Source organism: Lepidothrix coronata, unplaced genomic scaffold (genome assembly GCF_001604755.1).
Source record: "Lepidothrix coronata isolate B3197 unplaced genomic scaffold, Lepidothrix_coronata-1.0 Scaffold124, whole genome shotgun sequence".
Classification (NCBI taxonomy): domain Eukaryota; kingdom Metazoa; phylum Chordata; class Aves; order Passeriformes; family Pipridae; genus Lepidothrix; species Lepidothrix coronata.
Genome location: NW_016690304.1, coordinates 2,468,768 through 2,487,236, shown reverse-complemented (window position 1 = coordinate 2,487,236; position 18,469 = coordinate 2,468,768). Strand labels below are relative to the sequence as shown.

General features: G+C 44.1%; 1 protein-coding gene across 2 annotated transcripts in view; it reads left to right on the top strand.

Moving 5' to 3' along the window:
• The window catches only part of LOC108502801 (nucleolar RNA helicase 2-like), a 25,692-nt gene that overhangs the window by 5,110 nt on the left and 2,113 nt on the right, over nt 1-18,469 (top strand). For both annotated transcript variants that reach the window (XM_017826135.1, XM_017826134.1), the window contains exons 6-13: nt 11,957-12,142; nt 12,484-12,629; nt 12,874-13,023; nt 15,094-15,255; nt 15,820-15,939; nt 16,422-16,495; nt 17,244-17,403; nt 18,191-18,325. In XM_017826135.1, the coding sequence (XP_017681624.1) occupies nt 11,957-12,142; nt 12,484-12,629; nt 12,874-13,023; nt 15,094-15,255; nt 15,820-15,939; nt 16,422-16,495; nt 17,244-17,403; nt 18,191-18,325 (1,133 nt within the window). The remainder of the gene's footprint in view (nt 1-11,956; nt 12,143-12,483; nt 12,630-12,873; nt 13,024-15,093; nt 15,256-15,819; nt 15,940-16,421; nt 16,496-17,243; nt 17,404-18,190; nt 18,326-18,469) is intronic.

The window sequence follows — 18,469 nt, the reverse complement described above, 5'->3', positions numbered from 1 at the left end:
GAGTTGCATACAAGAAGGGTAATCTCAATATTTAAACAAATAGTAGAAAATACCGGTAGTAATTTAGTTTGCTAAAATTCAGGTGTATTTTTGTGAAAGTGGTAAGGTGGCTTTGTTTAGAAATGGCGGAATATTATATGTTGTTAATGCAGTTCATGAGGAAGAAACGTGAAAGTGGGAATCATTCACAAAACCTTTGCAAAGCTTGAAGTCCAGTACCTGGGGACCTGTAAATAACTGTCTTTGACATCTATCTTTAAGTTGTACTTGGACTTCTTCTAATTAAAATGAATTAGCTTTTCACCTTTTACACTGCTTGAAAACAGATTGGATTTTTTGGTCATAGTAACTTTTTCCTAATCTGGAAAATATTTGGACTTCCCAGAGTGTTTTTTCTCCAGATGTCGATAATGCGTGAATTTAAAGAACTGAACTGCCTTCTTTATTTTATGTACTGACATTTAAACTTGGGTTTTTAATCACCCGTGTAATCAACTTGTGTGCATCTGTGAGACGAAATGTATGAAGTTTGTGAAACGTTTTTCTGGTTTTTTTTAAGATTCTGAAGACAATCCCCAGACACTGCTGTTTTCTGCAACTTGCCCACACTGGGTGTATGATGTGGCCAAGAAATACATGAAGTCTAGATATGAACAGGTTGACCTTATTGGGAAAAGAACCCAAAAGGCTGCTACAACAGTAGAAGTGAGTAATCTGTCTAACATGGAATGTTTTCAGGCTTTTACCTCGTTTTTTTATGCTTCAGAAGGTGCATCATCAGAATGATGCTGGAAGTTGTTTTGAGCACGTGTTTTTAAGCATAAGGCACATGACTGCCTAGTCAGGTGTTTCTAGGTTTAGGATATGCCTCTCTTCTCCCAGCATCCAGTAACCATATGCACTCTCACATGCAATGAGGATTTGGTTGTCGATTCTGTATCTGGATTTATCCGAGTGGGAAGCAAAAGGCACACAGGTCAACCTGGCTCTTCTAAATCACTGCAGACATCACAGTTGATTTGAGCTATTCTGTATACAGGAGATTTTTTTTTTTCAAACTTCCTGTAGTGCCCCAGCTCAGTAGGCCCTTGTTGGCTGTGCAGTAAATTCCATAGCAAGGAATACTATCCATATGTGCCTGATTTCCTCTTACTGTAGTTATTTTACTGACCATTAGACTAGTTGTGGTGGACATAAGAGCCCTGTGAATTTTGCATGTTCCAGGAACGTGAGTTAGCACGTTTCCCCATCAGGAAACTGTATAACTCTTTACCATTTCTGTATTTTACAGTTTCAAATGTATTTTAAAAGACTCTTATGTTTTTATGTAAGCTAAGCACTGGAATTCTTCTCCACAGCATTTGGCAATAGAGTGTCACTGGTCTCAGAGAGCTGCAGTTATTGGGGATGTCATCCAGGTCTACAGTGGCAGCCATGGGAGGACCATTGTGTTCTGTGAGACCAAAAAGGAAGCAAATGAACTGGCTCTGAATGCTTCCATCAAACAGGTATTTCATCATCTGTGTTAAGTAACAAAACCTGTCAGAGCTGTTGATCAGCCCTATGTTGATAGCAGACCTATGCTGAGTAGGTTTTAAAGAGAGTTTCAGAGTGGATAAGGCAGGCTTTTGCAGGTGGTCAGATGGGATTTTAGCCTTTCTCTCTGACATTAAACAAAAATTGTAAGTTACTATTTTGAGACAGCCAAGCCTTGCATAGATGGTGTGGATGGCAAGTTAGGGCATAGTTTCTTTCCTATGTCACAGTAATTAGACGTGGAGATAAGACACATATTGCAATTCTGTTTTCCTGCTGTTGTTAAGGGCCTTTGAGGGATATGAATAAGAATTACTGAGTAAATATTGTCAGACTCCTAAATATAAACTCTGGTAATTCAGTTCTTCTGTATCTTGCCATAAAGTACTTATCAAATACCAAGGTGTTGTATCCAAAACTGACCATAAAATGGAGCACTGTCTTGGATTTTGGTACAGTTTTAAAATAATTTTGTTTTTCAGGATTGCCAGTCGTTGCATGGTGACATTCCTCAGAAGCAAAGAGAGATCACACTGAAAGGTTTTAGAAATGGTTCATTTAAAGTTCTGGTTGCAACCAATGTAGCTGCCCGTGGTTTAGATATCCCAGAAGTTGACCTGGTTGTACAAAGCTCACCACCAAAGGTAGGAGACTGTTATGTTGGGTGTGTTGTCATAATTTGTAATGACATTATCAAGTAGTACATGCTGTCAGCTGATGATATTGCCCACACAGTTTTATCAGCATTGCATATAAGGGTGAGAAATGTCCCTAGTAGGTAGAAATAGTTTCTTACAGGAATTTTTGAGTCTGTCAGTCCCCAGCATGTTTAAAGATGGTCTTAAAATGCCTTTTTAGGAGGCTGTTCAAAGCCTCTCCTTTCAAGGCTGGGTGTGGTGATTGTGAGTCTGGAAGCAGCGGGAAGAATTATTCACTAAGTAGGGGTGTATATGAGGAAGGGACCCCAACAGTGAGAACATTGGCTTAAATTAAGTGTTTAAAAGAAACAATGTTTCAGTGGATTTGCTATTAATATCACAGTAACCATGCTCACGTTGATGTGCAGAAGGGTGAGTGGGATGGTTGTAGAGGTACACACACTCCAAGTGTGTGGTGATGGATAAACAAGTTGATCCATGCTTATGGCTCTGGCTTTCAAACCATCTTTTTTAGAGGATTATGGGAAAGCATATTTGCTTGACTTTAGTGAAACTGTTTTTTCATTTAATTCTCTTAATGCAGTTACTGTGCATTGCTCAGGCTTAAACTACAATAGCTTCTACAAGCTGGGTGGGCGCAATGAGGTGATTAAATGCGAGTGAATTAGGTGACTCACAGGGCTGTCTGTTCTGAAGGATGTGGAGTCCTATATCCATCGTTCTGGGCGCACGGGTCGAGCTGGGCGCACTGGGATCTGCATCTGCTTTTACCAGCGAAAGGAAGAGTACCAGCTGAGACACGTGGAACAAAAAGCGGTACAGTACAGTTTCCTTCTGTCTGCGAGCGCTCTGACGTGTTAAGGGTGGCGTGTTAAAGTGTAATGTTTTGTGCAGTAGCTCAGTTACAGAATGCAGCTCCGGAGGCACCCAGTGGAGGTTCGGGTGCCTTGGGGAGTGTGGGTGCACTGTCAGCTGCTGTGGAGCAGGGAGAGCTCTGCACGTGCCCACGCTTTTTCTGCAAACGCCAGTGAGGTTGTCCCTGTGGAAGTGAGGAAAAGCTCACAGGACTAACAGTATAGTGTTCATCCTGGTTGTGATCTGATCAGTGATGTGCATATGTGCAGCTTTACTGGGAGGTGTTACTTGCATTTTTGCACTTTGTGCACTATTCCATATGGTAGTTTTCTTGCCAGTTAAGTGTTCAGTTGGGATGAGATTGTTTATTGTTGTCACTTAAAACGCAGACTCACATTTACACTAAGGCTCTGTAACTTGTGTTAAATCCGAATCAATCAGACTAAAGTAATAATTTAGAATTTGTAAGACTTTATTTTCCCCAGGACTCTGCCAAAATGCTCTCTGTTTATATCAGTTTAAGGTCACTGAATCATTTAAACAGACCTGGTACATAAAAGCCTTTTTAAGTGTTACCCATTTTCGTGTAACCTTAACCTTGCAATTTTCACTAGGAAAAACTGGGAGTTAAAAGGTGAAAATAAGAAAAAAATGATAGGCTTAAATGCCTGTTTTGTTGGAATTCAATACTGCTTCTTTAGAACTGACTTACTTATGGTCTACTGACTTACTTATGGTCTACTGACTTACTTATGGTCTACAATTTTAATTTGTATTTTGCCTTTTAAATTTCAGGGCATTACATTCAAGCGTGTTGGTGTTCCTACTGCAACAGACATAATAAAGGCTTCCAGTAAAGATGCCATGAGGTGTGTTTGGGAACTCGAGTCCTGCTCTATCTTCCTGCCTTCCTCCTTCAGAAGGGCTGTTTGGGTTGCTCTTTGCTGTCTCTCTGAACTTTCTGGTCACTATTAAAGTCTTGGACTACTGTTTTTCTTCTCTTCCAGAGCTCAGTGAATATTAGTGTATGCGTTTTTTAATTTTTTTGCTTTAATTACTTAGGTGCCTGGATTCTGTTCCTCAGACAGCTATTGAGTATTTCAGAGAATCTGCTCAGTTGCTGATAAAAGAAAAGGGACCAGTTAACGCTCTGGCTGCAGCTCTGGCCCATATTTCGGGCGCTACTTCCATCGAGCAGCGCTCGCTGCTGAACTCAGATGCGGTAAGGAAGGGTGTATGGCTTAATGTCTGCCTTGGACCTGGAGAAAAACAACACACCTCTGTGTTGTCTAAAGAGAGAATTATTGGTCTCCCTAGATTTCGTTTGAGCACTGGACTTGAGCCACTGGGAACTACTGATTTTGTTAAAGCAACAATATAGCGGCTGTAGAGATACGTCCTTGTAACAGTATCTATTTGGCGCTTAAATGTAGATCGGCAGGTCTCTGGTGTGTGATAGATGTGCTGAAGCTGATTCCTCTGACGGAATGGAACATGCCCCGTTTCTTTTTAGGGCTTTGTTACAATGATCCTACGCTGCTCTGAAGAAATAAACAACATGAGCTACGCGTGGCGAAGGCTGCGAGAAGTGCTGGGTGACGATGTCGATCGGAAGGTGAACAGAATGTGTTTCCTCAAGGGAAAAATGGTAAGTTTTTGGTTCGTGTCTCTGATGCTGGGCTCTGCTTGTTGCAGACCTTTCTCAGCAATGGTCAGGGGAGGTATTTGGTGTTTTTCCATATTCCAAGCACTGTTGGTAAGGACAGAACTGCTGGGCCTCGGTCTATTGTGTTAGGACCTGGGGCTCTGCTGCTGTGCTAAGGAGGTAGGATAATGCATGGCTGTGGAGAGAGCAGGACAGCTAAAAGGTATGAGGTGTGTGCTAACTGAATGACAAAGCAGAATAGGATTTCTTAGGACATACAGTTCTGATAGTGCCTGGCTGTCAGGTGTAGATTTGTAGGCTCTATGGTTTTTAGTTGCAGTCATTTTAAAAGGCTTGACTTGTATCCATTAAAATTATTCTTTCTTTTTAGGGTGTGTGCTTTGACGTTCCTGCAGCAGACCAAAAAGAAATAGAGGTACATTCATTGCAATTTCTGGGTACAGTAGACTGTAGATGAGACTGGCTAGACTGGGTTAGATTGAAAACATAATGTAACCTGTATCCTGCCTTTTTTAGTGGCAGAAGGGATGGCTTGAGGGAATTTAAGAACAGAACAAGCATATGGTGTTTTTTTCCTGAATGCCTGTCCTAAGGCATTCCCCTGTGGCTTGAGACTTTTACACTGAGTAAAGAGGTGATGTGAAGACTCCACCCCTTGTCACTGCTACTGGATTCATCAGCAGCAAGCTTTGTTCCCCTTTTTTTCTGTTCCCTTGCCCCCATTTTCACCCAGAATTCTCTCCACAGAAAAGTGAATTCCAGGTTTTCGCTTGGCAGAATTAGTATTCTCATGCCAAAATTCCCTAGACTTCCTATCTTTGCTTCAGGTGTTTCTCTGGTAGTGCATCTCTATACCCTCATGGCCTAGTATTCATTCACTCCTAAAGCAATGTTTGGCTCTGGATTAGAGGGTAACTGAGGGGAGGTTGTGGATTTGTAATCAGTAATAATTATAGTGGTGTTCTTAACAATTGAAGGCTTAAAATTTTGAAACCAGTATTGGCCACTTCAGTTAGAAGCTTGAATTCTATATATTGGGTCAGAATTTTACCTTTTCAGTTGAGCAAACCTAACAATTATTACATACCCTGTATTGGCATTCCTAGAATTTAACTTGCTATGTCCGACTTTATTTCGATAGGCAAAATGGGAAGATTCAAAACATTGGCGTTTGTGTGTGGCGACTGAATTACCAGAGTTAGTGGAATCCTCACGAGGAGGAGGAGGAGGAGGAGGAGGAGGAGGTGGAGGAGGAGGAGGAGGAAATGGCCGAAGCTCCAGGAATGGGCGGCGTGGTAGCTCGGGTAGAAACAGATTCAGGGGCAGAGGCCAGAAACGAAGCTTCAGCAGAGCATTTGAACATTAACTTCAGCAATCCAGAAAAAACCAGGACTGAAGTATTTTATATATTACATTACACTAGGCAGTTTCTGTGTGTTTGTACCACCGGGGAAAATATTTCATTAAAGTACTTTTTTTTTGTCAGTACTACCTTGTTCATAAATAAGATTCTGTTCATTTAAAACAGAACCCCAAAACAAAAATCCCCCAAAAAGCCCACAAGAAAAAACGAAATGTTTCCTTTGTTTCTCATATTGTTTCTCATATTGCTATTTGAATTTTACCAGAATATGTCTGTTGCATTCAAAACTGTATCCTGGTTCACTGTATAATATATAGATCTTAATTGCTGCTCAAACCTGTACATTTTCTAATAAAATAAATATTATTTTACAACTTCATATTCTGTTGCATATTTGAAGCATTGTTTTGCAAATGGAGATGCAGGTAGGTGCTGGACTTGGGAGTGTGGCAGCAGGAGCCCCTTGAAGATGAGTCCAGGTTTTTTTTGTTTTTGTTTTTGTTTTTTTTGGTGGAATCAGAATGAAGCTCTTCTTTCCCTAAAATTATTTTTTTTAGTTTCTGTCCCAAATTGTGACTGCTTATACAGCTGTGGGCAGGAAAGACAGATTCCAAAGCGTGAGGAGGAGCCTTGTGAGGGGAGCCCTGTAAGAGAGATCCATGAGATGTCCTTGTGCGAGTGTTGCAAAATGTGGAATATGTCAAGATTGTCTTAAGTCAGGATGTTCTTCGATGTGATATCTTTGTATATTTTCAAACCTAACCAGCAAAAAAGGAGACCTAATCAGTGGAACAGATAGCAATTAGCAGCCCTTATTCAAGGTCATCCTGGAACTGACAAGCTTTAGGGATGATGTAAATGAAGATGTTCGCGTATGTCTATGTCTACATTGCTAACTTGGCAAAATACTCAAGGTCCGTGTACCCTATAGCTGAATTATGTTAATTATAATACTAAAATTCATGCCCACAAGTCAAAAAGACCCTACCCAGTTGCAGACCCTTCGCCTGAGCATGTCGAGAAGTTGGCTGGGGTTACGTTACTGGTGCGGAAATTACTAACCATTTCTAATAGAGGGGCTGTGCTTGGAAAGTTAGTGACTGAATTTCTGTGTGTTAATAATGGCATGGAAAGCCCGGTAGTTGTTCTCGACTTGTGGGATCCCACGGAGCACCCGGGCTTGGGCAGCTCCGAAACAGAGAAGCAGTGTGGGTCCGTATCGGCTTGCTGCACACCGGGTAAAGAACGCGGTTTTGTGGGCGACAAGCGGAGATCCGTGAGGGGAACTCCATGGGCGGGTACCGTGAGGGGAGATCCGTGAGGGAGGTCCCATGAGGGTGTACTGTGAGGGGAGATCCGTGAGGGAGGTCCCATGAGGGTGTGCTGTGAGGGGAGATCCGTGAGGGAGGTCCCATGAGGGTGTGCTGTGAGGGGAGATCCGTGAGGGAGGTCCCATGAAGGCGTACTGTGAGGGGCGATCTGTAAAGAGCCCCGTGCGGGCACCGCGGTGGCGCGGAAGCGGGCGGAAGGGGCCGGCGCGGCGGAAGGGGCGGTCTGGGGCGGTGCGGCGGCTGCATGGGGGCCGTGTGGGGCCGGGCGGCGCGGCTCGGGCTCCCGGCGGCGCGGGCGGCGGCGGCCCCGGCGGGCAGCGGCGCTGGGCGGCTCCGCTGGCTGTGCGGACCCGGGTCGGCCCCGCTGGTGCTGCTGGCGGCCGCGCTTCTCCGCGGCCCGGCCCGCCCTCCTCACTTCCTGCGCGCCGGGGCGGGGCGCGCGTCCTGGGGCCGCCGAGCCGAGAGCGGCAGCGGGAGCGGCGCGGCCGCCGCGCATCTGCCCGGGGAGCAGCCGCCAGCCATGCCCGCCGCCGAGCCCGAGCACAGCCCCGCCGAGCCGCAGGCGCCTGCTGCCGCCGAGCCGCTGCACCGCGGCCGCCGCAGGAAGGCCAAGGTGAGAGCACCACGTGCGGCGCGGGGGCGGCCATTTTGTGCGGGCTTCGGGGGGTTTGGTGTCAACTCGGGGCGGGCGGGACCGGGGAGCGGGTTCCTCGGGTAACGGCGGCTTTCCCGCGGCAGGACGAGGCCGCGGAGAGGAAGGTGAAGCGGCGCGGTAAGGCCGAGGGCGAGCAGGCGCAGCCCGAGGAGAGCGGGCTTGGGAATGGTGACCTCGAGCCGCCCCTGCCCAAGAAGACGAAGAAAATCAAGGAGAACAGCAGCGATTTGGTGGGAGAGAGCGACGTCGCACAGCACGCCCTGGAATCTTCCCCCACTGCGAGCGACAGCGGGACAGCCCCGGCTGCCCAGGGCGGGGCCAGCGGAGAGCAGGACAGCGACGCCGAGGTAGGGATGCTCTGGCAGCAGAGCCCTGGTCTTGATTAGTTAGTGTCCTGCTGGTAGTTAGTGGGCTTAATAGCATGTACTGGTCGCTGTGTGGAGACTTGAGCTGCGAGGGCTGTGGGAGCGCGAGGCAGCTGTCCTAGGCAGCTTATTCCCGATGCTGTTCCACGCATCGGGAGTGCCCAGCATCCTGCCCAGCATCCTGCCCAGCATCCTGCCCAGCATCCTGCCCAGCATCCTGCCCAGCATCCTGCCTGTTCCTGCGGGGCTGAGTGAGGCGCGGCAGCACATGCACCTACACGTGGGAACTGGCCGCGTTTGGAGCAGCGTGTCCTGCAGTGCAGGAGGCTGGATAGCAGCGAGCAGTTTCCAGGTGTTCCTCTTCTTCGTGTCGCAGCTTGTTCTTTGTCTCTCAGCATAAAGGTTTCTCCCTTCAGCACGGGCAGTCACCATCCCAGAAGCATGCTTTGTGCTGTGATGGCACTTTTTCTGCTGGCAGGATGTCTGAAGAAGTATTTGGCGAGGTGTCCTGTAGGGGAAGGCGTGGTTATCCTCGTTAATTCCCATTTCATCTGTGGCCTCGCAGATACGTGCAAGGGGGCCCTGCAGGTTGCCTTGCCCTGTGTAGGGCCTTCTGTGGGTAGTTTTGTGTTTCAGGTGGGAACATGAATCAACAGATTTTGTGCTTTTTGTGCATTGGATGTTACAATGGATCTTTGAAGTAAAAGCTAAATTATGAGCTTTAAGTATTTAATGGTGTTTAAAGTTCAAAGCTCTTTGCATGTTATACTGACTAGGTGTCTTTGAAAAGGAAGTTCCTGCTTTGCACACTGAATTGTGACACCAATTATGTTTTGTTGTGGAAAACAGTTTTCTAATGTTTCAGTGGACCCTAAGTTAAGACTTTTAACAAATACTTTGCCTTTCCTGATTTGCTGTGCATATATGCACAGGTACCTGCATCAAAAGGGTTTTCTTTTTCTTTAAACAGGAAGGAGGTAGATGGTGAAATTGTGGTGGTAAAAGCACCTATGTAGTGCCTATGTAGGGAATGTTATGTGTTTATCTCTGAAGGCTAATAGATTTTTTTTTTTTAATCCTGTTAGGAGCTGACAGAAGAAGCAAAGGAAGGCGCCTTCTCTAATTTCCCTCTCTCCCAAAACACTATCAACCTTCTCACAGGTTAGTTAACGGGATAAAAGATGTTTCTGTGAATGTTTGCCCAGAATTGCACTCTGTTACCTGCATAAGTAGAAGCCCAAGGGTAGATTGTTCTAAATCATCTTAAATTTATTATGTGGTAAGAATATGCGTATGAGCAGTCACTGTAGACTGAAAAAATCTACTGTTTTTAGTAGGCAAAAAGTTTCTGTTTTGTTCATTTTGAAGTGCCCTCAGGTGAATTTCTTAATTCTATGCAGTGATTATTCCTTGATCTATATTTTAGAGACAGGGTTTCTTTTCTTGTCAGCATCATTCCACTTACTGTGTATCTTCTCTTCCTCTGTCTGCTCTCTAAAATATTGCTTCTTAAATAAGCTTAATGGAGTTTTGTGTGCGAAGACTATTTGCCTCCTGTGAACGGGTTGTTTGTGATTATTCTCATATTTTTGGGCATTTTCATATCTCTTTTCAATTAGTTTTGTAATTGCTGTAGGGTTCTTGTCCTCTGTGTTGGGAAGCTGTCCAATTCTTGTTCCTCAGACAAAAATTCTCCGTGTTCCTTTACGTTTTCCTTGCTCAAAAGTTTCTCCTGGATATATTGTTTCATTTCCACTGTGCAAAATCTCTCTGAAGTTTTGGAATGTTTTGGAACGAACACCCTCACCTACTCCCCACCTTCAAAACCGAGCTACCACAAAATCTTGGACTGTATCAGACAAAACGTGTTGGGTTTATTTTCCTTTCTCTCCTGTTGTCTTACACCACATATCCCAAAGAAAACTGTATTTCATTGTGGAGACTCAGCTCTGTGTTTTTGGAGTGGAATACCTTTTGATCTAGAGCAGGAATAAAATATAAAGATAAGTGTTTTTTTTCTAAGTTGCGTCTCCTGTTGTGTACAGGATTTGACATGATGTGCCCTATATATTTGGGCTGTTTATGAGGCCTTCTAATTGTTTGTTCAGCTTTTAGTGAAGCCTCTTTCAATTATCTTGCAGCTCGAGGTGTAAAATACTTGTTCCCTGTGCAAGCAAAGACTTTCCAGTCCATATATGATGGCAAAGACGTCATTGCTCAAGCTCGAACGGGAACTGGGAAAACCCTTTCCTTTGCTCTTCCACTGATTGAAAAACTCCAGAGTGTCTCACAGGATGGGAGAAGAGGCCGTGCACCCAAAGTAACTTACCACCTAAGGGTTAACACCAAAACCTGAGGGCGTGGCAGGTTTTGAAAGCAGTTTTACTATTGCTTTGGGGATTTCTGCCTCAGTTCACTGAGGTTGTTTCTCACTATAAATTCCATGGTGATAATGGAAGGCTTTTAGGGTTTCCTCCTCCCTTCCCCCCATGTGTGGAGGCTCAACAGATGCAATTCCAGAGATGGAATTGGTAACCAGGTGCCAGTGATCAGATATCCTATTCCCATGCAAATGCAGTGTATCATTAGACTGCAGAAATGGTAATGGTGTGCAGACTTGTCACCTCTTTCATCCTTCTGTTTTATTAACTTCAAAGGCAGTGTGAATTTTAAATTCTTATTTTCTGAAGGGATTTAAAGAGATAAAATTAGCACTTTATCAGTTCATTCTTAAAATGTTGGGGAGAGGGTAGAAACTTGAGGAAGGCAGGCAGGTAGGGAGGGTGGATATATGGCTAGAGTGCATCATGCGTGTGTCTGTTGAAATCTCAATAGTCCAGATTTAGTAACTGCTCTTACCCCTTAATGCTGAGCTGCACCTTCATTGCCCTTGGTAATGTTATTGAAGTGTCTTATCTGGCTCTAACTTAAGAAAAAAGAGTATTGCTGCTCTCTATATCTCAGTTATTTTGCAATGCTTTGCCTTGTTTCCTCTTATTGCCTCTGAGGCTGTCTTGGCAGGCTCCAGGATGCAGGGAATATTGCTGGGATGGTGGGAAGCTGTGGGCACCTCTGCAACAAGTGTAGAATAAAAGTGGTAGTACAAGCTGTTTGACATGAAGTAAACCCTTTTTTCATCCTGCACCCTCTCCCAAGTACAGCTGCATTTTTGTCTCTTTTTCACTCCCTGCAGGTGCTGGTTCTTGTTCCAACCAGGGAACTGGCTACTCAGGTAGCCAGAGACTTCAAGAATCTCACAAGGAAACTGTCAGTTGCTTGTTTTTATGGAGGAACTCCATATAAAGAACAGCGTGAGTAACCTCTGTGGAATTACTGCTGGATTGGAGTCGACTTTCTCCAAATGGATTCCATGAATAAAACTCTACATTTCCCCCCCTTAGACTTTCACCTGGGAACTCAAGTGGCATTGCTTTCAAAGGAAGCACAAGTGTTACTGTGTACTGCTGACTTTTTACCATGTTGTCTTTTAGCAGTCTGACACTGTCCTTGTTTTCCTGTCTTCCAGTTGATCTCCTTAGAAGTGGCATTGATATTCTAGTGGGAACTCCTGGGCGGATCAAAGACCACGTCCAGAATAGCAAGCTGGAACTTTCCAGCGTGAAGCATGTTGTTTTGGATGAAGTAGATCACATGTTAGACATGGGCTTTGCTGAACAAGTGGAAGAAATCTTAGGATTTGCTTATAAAAAAGGTAAATTCTGAGATCAGGAGAAGGGACAATGTAGAAAACACAGTTATGCTACTTTAAAAAACTGCTGTTGCACCCCCAACTTGAATTCTTTGTGTGATGCTAGTATCAATCCTCAGAAAAGGGCAAGGTAGAATTGGAAAAGGTTCAAAGCAAGGTGACAGATGGCTGAAGTCTTTGCCTTTGCTGTCTAAAGGATACTTAAAATAATTTCCTTGCTTTTAAGTTTTCTTGTTGCTGACTTAGTGCACATAGAAACCTGTCCATTTGAGAGCAACTGTTGCTTTTCTATCAGTTCTCAAGTGTCAGGATCTGTGTCTGAAATCGATGGTCTTTCCTTCCAGGCTCTGAGAACAACCCTCAGACACTGCTGTTTTCTGCGACTTGTCCGCGGTGGGTTTATGATGTAGCAAAAAAGTACATGAGAGATGAGTATGAACAGATTGACCTGATTGGAAAGAAGACCCAAAGGACAGCCACAACTGTGGAGGTGGGTGATTGTGCTGCAGAGCAGTGCAGGTCCTGAGAGCAAGTGGCCTCAATGAAATGGGTTGTGTGTTGACTTTACAAATGCGGGTGTGGAATGACTTTTCACATGATTGACATACAGATTTTTGTAAGCAAAGCTTTCATGTGGGGGCAGTAGTGTTTGCAAGCTTAAAAAATTTTTTTCTTGGTTCCTGTGCCTGACTGAGATTTAACACAGGTGGTGGTCACGTTTCCTTCCCAAACAGCACTTGGCAATCCAATGTCGGTCCTCTCAGAGAGCAGGAGTCCTTGGGGACATCATCCAGGTCTACAGTGGCAGCCGTGGGCGGACCATTGTCTTCTGTGAGACCAAGAAGGAGGCAAATGAGCTGGCCATGAATGCCTCGCTCAAACAGGTACTGAACGGGGAGCAGGGGCTCGGATGTTCAAGGGTCGGATGCCCTGAAATAAATAGGAGGTGGAACTGTGTGGATGAGTTGTTTCCGTGGGTGGCGGTTTTAAGACTTTTAAAGCTGTTTCTAAAGGTAAAGCTTTGTAGTTAAAATATTCTCTTGGCTGTGATTATGAAATTATTCCTTTGGCTTTAAAATCAGGCAGGACACAATCAATAGGAAATGTGCAGTTTATGCAGAATAGGCTGGAGACAGTTGTAATAAACAGAAGCTAGTGTCGTGCACAGATCCCATCCTACGTTAGTGTGCTTTCTGGATTCCCATATCTTAATGGCATTTATTCTTTGAACAGTCATTAGGAAAATCCAGCTAAAATGGTAGAATGGAATGTCTTGTTGCCCTTGGAAGGTCCATCAATAGTTTGTTCAGAACCCAGGTGTTTTGAGCAGGTCTTCTATCCTTGCTTTTTTTTAAGTGTGGGGGAAAGTGCTGCATATTTTTCAGAGAAAATCCCATTAGATGCTAAATACTGATTTATGGAGAAAGAGCAGTGGTGGGAATACATGGTTTACCCAGTATTAGAGAAATGTCACATACCATCCACATTAAAAACTTGCAGCAACAATTTTTGACTGTTGGCCCTGCTGCTTTCACAGTAAATCCAATCACTTTGTTCTTGGGTCAATCTGTGACATGTTTTTTCTTACGCTGGTGAGTTTTGCTTTATCATGCTACTCATTTGAATTCTGAGCTTGTTGCTTTTCCCTTTCTCCTTGTCAAACTTCAGTCTGTTTCCTCTGCCATTAAAAGTGGAGGCTGTTCAGATCACCTGTAGAGTTTGGGAATGCCCTGAAAAGTTCACTTAAGCTTCTGTGGGTTTTTGAGATGGCTTCCCAGAGAAGGGATGTCATGAATGTGTGTTTTAGGTGGCTTGAAGCATCACTGGCAAAAGCAGGTTTGATGTTAAAGTGTGACAAAGTCCTTTGGCTTAATAGGGTTCACTCTACAACCTAGTGGATGGTTAAAGCACACAGAGAAAAATAGGACTAAAATCAATCAATCTGAAATGAAGAGAAACTAAAACTAAAAATGATCTGTGTGGACGCTGGGGGTGAAAAAAAGGGTAAGGATAAAAAGGATTAAGAGAGACACTCCCCGAGTCACAAGGTTCAGAGTGGACCCCTTTGCCAAACAGCCCCGGAGGTGACCAGTGGTTTAGACCTAAAGGTTTTAACAGCACTTAAACAATAGCTTAATTTAAACAGTTTAACAAAAGATTCACACAGGGTTTATTACAGCCCAACAGTAACTCACTCATAGGCCTAACTTGCTTATGAATTGAACGTGCTTAAGGAGTTCCCCCCGAATTCAGTGGAGCAGGTCCAATGCCTTTGCGTCTTCTCAACATGTGAGGGGCTGGGCCTCGAGGGCGTCAGCACAGGACCCAGCATTTGGTGCTGCTCCTCCAAGAATAGCAAACTTGGGGGTCACAAGAGAGCTGGGTTTAGTCGTAGTTCTTTTCCATCCTGGCTGCAATTCAGGTCAGTAATAACAAAAATGTCGTTCCACTTGAGTTGTGTTGCAGGCAAGAAAAATAAAGTTTCCAAGGCTGTTCATTACCAAGCAGGAGCTCATTAGGCAGTACAAGTTCCTGGGAGCTGAGACAGTGTGTCTGATGAGCTCTGGAGGAGCTCAGTCCAGGTGCTGTTCCTCAAGGCTGAGGCCTAATTAGCATCTCTGCGGTCACAGTGCTGCCTGAGGAGGGAGCACCACCACAAGAGAGAGAAGTCTCTTGCTACCTCTTGACAAGCATTGCTTTAGTAACATTGCTTCCAATTGTTCCCGTGGAAGTAGAAGCTGAGGTTGGCCCCCTTGGCACGTCATAGTGAAAAATTAGGAGTGTTATTGTTCCAGAGAAAGATCAAGCCACAAAGTAAGATTTTTTGGTATCAGCTCTGTAATTATGTTCTGTTGCTCTACACAGTGTTTTGGGGTTTGTAATTAAATGTCTGTAGATAATATGGCCTAAACTCCCCCTCTAAATGCTTTGTGAATGGTTTGTTACACTGACAGGATGCCCAGTCCTTGCATGGAGACATTCCACAGCAACAGAGAGAAGTTACATTAAAAGGCTTCAGAACTGGTGTGTTTGAAGTTCTGATTGCAACAAATGTAGCTGCCCGTGGTTTGGATATTCCTGAGGTTGACCTTGTTATACAGTGCTCACCACCAAAAGTAAGTCATTAGGGGAAATTAAAATTGTTGGGGTTTTTTTGTGGTGCCAGAGTGGTGGGTTATTTTTCTGTTTCACCAGAAGTATGTTCCAGTTCACAAATGAAGTGGGTTTTTCTGTAAATGCCAGACCTAAAATTTCCTTGTTAAACTTTGTGATTTTGAGCTTTGATTAAAGTAAAAGTGTTGGGTGTTGTTTACTCTGGAAAGCTGTAAGATAGGTTTTGACATTGTTTCAGCTTTTCTGAATGCCTTCTGAGCGTGGTGTAGTTTCATTACAATTATAAAATACTCCTGCTGTCTTTTTCTTCTTCTGAAACTCCAATGGAGCTTTTTATTTAAATAAAATAAAAATGTTTAACAAGCTAGTGTTTGTTAAAGCTGAGCAGCGTACTTGGGTGGGGCATTGTACCCAAACCTAGTTGGTTTATGTGTAGTTACAAGTTTGGGTATAAACAAAATGTATCACTCCGTAGGCTTCTGAATTAGAATTTAGCTTGCATTTAATCTGAAATGTCGACAGTTGAGTGACATTAGCTTTTCTCCTGTTGATCTGAATTTCTGAAGGATGTTGATTCCTACATCCACCGTTCCGGGCGGACGGGCCGCGCTGGCCGGACCGGCATCTGCATTTGTTTGTTTCAGAGAAGAGAAGAAGATCTTCTGAAACAAGTCGAGCACAAAGCGGTGAGTTCTGCCTCAAACCTCTGCTTAATGAAATTTTTCAGCTCCTACAAGGTCCTGGCCACTCTTAGACTCTGTAGCCGTGGGCTGCTTGTGAGTCCAGTATGGCACTCATGTCCCATGGGCTGGTAGGCCTCAAATGTTGCTGTTTGGTGTTTGTAAATGCTTTTATATCAACCTGTTCTTGTGTCTCAGGAGTTTTCACATGTTGGCAGTCCTCTGTGGATGTCATCAGGCAGGCTGGGAATGCATGAGGGAGGAGACCATGCCTTGCATTGCAGTTTGCATGTACACTGGAGTAAAGTAGCTCCAGATAAACAAAGCCAGGAACTTAAAAGCTTTATTTTAGCTTTAGAAATAACTTAAATAGAGAGTATATTGATCTCCTAGACAGTAAGTAGAGGTCTCAGTAATGTGACTTGGGTAGGATTGAATTGTAGAGTGCTGAAAATACCTTTAACTGTAATTTGTTTTCTTGATTTCAGGGGATTACATTTAAGCGTGTGGGCGTTCCCTCTGCTACAGATGTAATTAAAGCTTCAAGTAATGATGCCAAAAAGTAAGTTCATTTGCCTGTTCTTAGAAAAGGTCTAAAGATGTTCCTCTAGATACTGTTAATGCAAAGCCTTAAGGGATCAGAGCTGTATGTGGGCATACACATACAGGCTTCGCCTGTAAGTCAACTGCTTTGTGAGTAGACATCCTAAGATGGTCTCAGTAAACCTCTGTGTGCTGAACACAGACCTCTTCATAGAACATAATGTTCTCTAAGTTCTTGCAAAAATTAACCTTTGTTTGTATCATCAGAAACCAGTAATAGATCAGGGATTTACTGTCATGAGGGGGAAACTGATTTTGTCTGCTCAGATGATGCAGTAGCAGTGTGTTAAGAGCAATACCTGGTATGATGAGGAGTTACTCTGCAGTAGTGAGGGTGTCTTAGCCCTGTCCTGTTGTTTTATTTGTGTTGTTTTATTCCCAGGGGTTGTGTTTTTTATATTCCACGCATTTCTGTTTATATTTGCTAGCCCATTGGTCAAAATTACATTGAAGCAGATTAAAATAATTAGTGAGGATTTGACCTGTGCAAAGCAGATGATGGGCATGGTGTTGGGTGCACTGTACTGAGAAAGGGTGGGAGGTGCCAGGGTACCCAAAGGAGCGTTACAGAAGTAGCCGTTCTTAGTTCCCATTTTTTTTTTTGCTTGCCTTTCCCAGAAATAAGCAGTTTAGGCGATGCCTTAAACACGACTGCACTTCACACTGGCCTTTTCTGATCTCTTCAACTTCTGTTGTCACCATTGTAGGTTGCTGGAGGGCGTTCCTGCTTCTGCAGTTGACTACTTCAGAAAATCTGCTGAAGAGCTCATAGAGGAGAAGGGGGCAGTGGCTGCCCTGGCTGCAGCCCTGGCCCATATTTCAGGGGCAGCTTACATCCAGCAGCGCTCCTTGCTCAACTCCACGGCCGTGAGTGACTGTGCCCTGTGGTTAACGGGAATGGATGTGTGAACTGCTTGTGTCCAGTCCATGTGTGGCACCTTCTTCCCAGGCGTTTTCAGTGGGGTTTCTGAAGAGCTGGCACCCCCAAACTTCTGATTTTTTTTGCTTGTTACTTAATTGAAATCAGCTCTTACTGGGAGAAACTTGTAATCTGTAAATTTCCTTGTGATGAGAGTTAAAAGAATTTCTCCAGAGGCTGACGTGGCAGAAGACTGATGCTCTAAGAGAGTTTAACTAATGACATTTTACAAGCAAACAAATTGGTTTGTGCTGTTGTAGTTTTCCCTTATCAGGAATCTTTTTACATTTTTGTAGTATTTCAAGTGTAGCATGTGATTACCTGATCTCAAAGACATCTTTAACCGAAGAAAAGTACAGCCCTTCCTTTTTCTAAGGCATTGAGGGAGAACGTTGCCCACTTCGTTGTGTGGTAACACAGTTCTGGACATAATGTGGTTCTCATATCAGTTTGGGGGTTTTTTACTTGTTTTCTAGCAGTAAGTTTATGTATTGAATAAATGTATCTCTTCTTCTGACTAAAATGCAGAAATGCTATTAGCCTTCATATCAATGGGCAATCCTAGGTTAGATGGATGCCTTCAGCTTCTTAGGAGGCTTTTGGTTGCTTCACTTTTGGGGAGCTGATTGCTTAGGATAAAATACTGCATAACACATTATTATGTAGTTCGTTAGTGATTTGCAGGCTATTTGACCGTGTTTAATCTTGTGAAACATTTTTCTGTGTCTCCTGCAGGGCTTTGTGACCATGGTGTTGAAGTGTTCCATAGAGATGCACAGCATGGGCTATGCCTGGCGGGGGCTCAAAGAACAGCTTGGGGAGGAAGTGGATGACAAAGTGTCTGCAATGCGTTTCCTCAAGGGGAAGATGGTGAGATGGCCCAGCCTTGGGAAGTAGGGGTGTGGAGTGGTGTGTTTGTGTGTGTGTGTGTGTTTGTGTGTGTGTGTGTTTGTGTGTGTGTGTGTTTGTGTGTGTTTGTGTGTGTGTGTGTGTTTGTGTGTGTGTGTGTGTTTG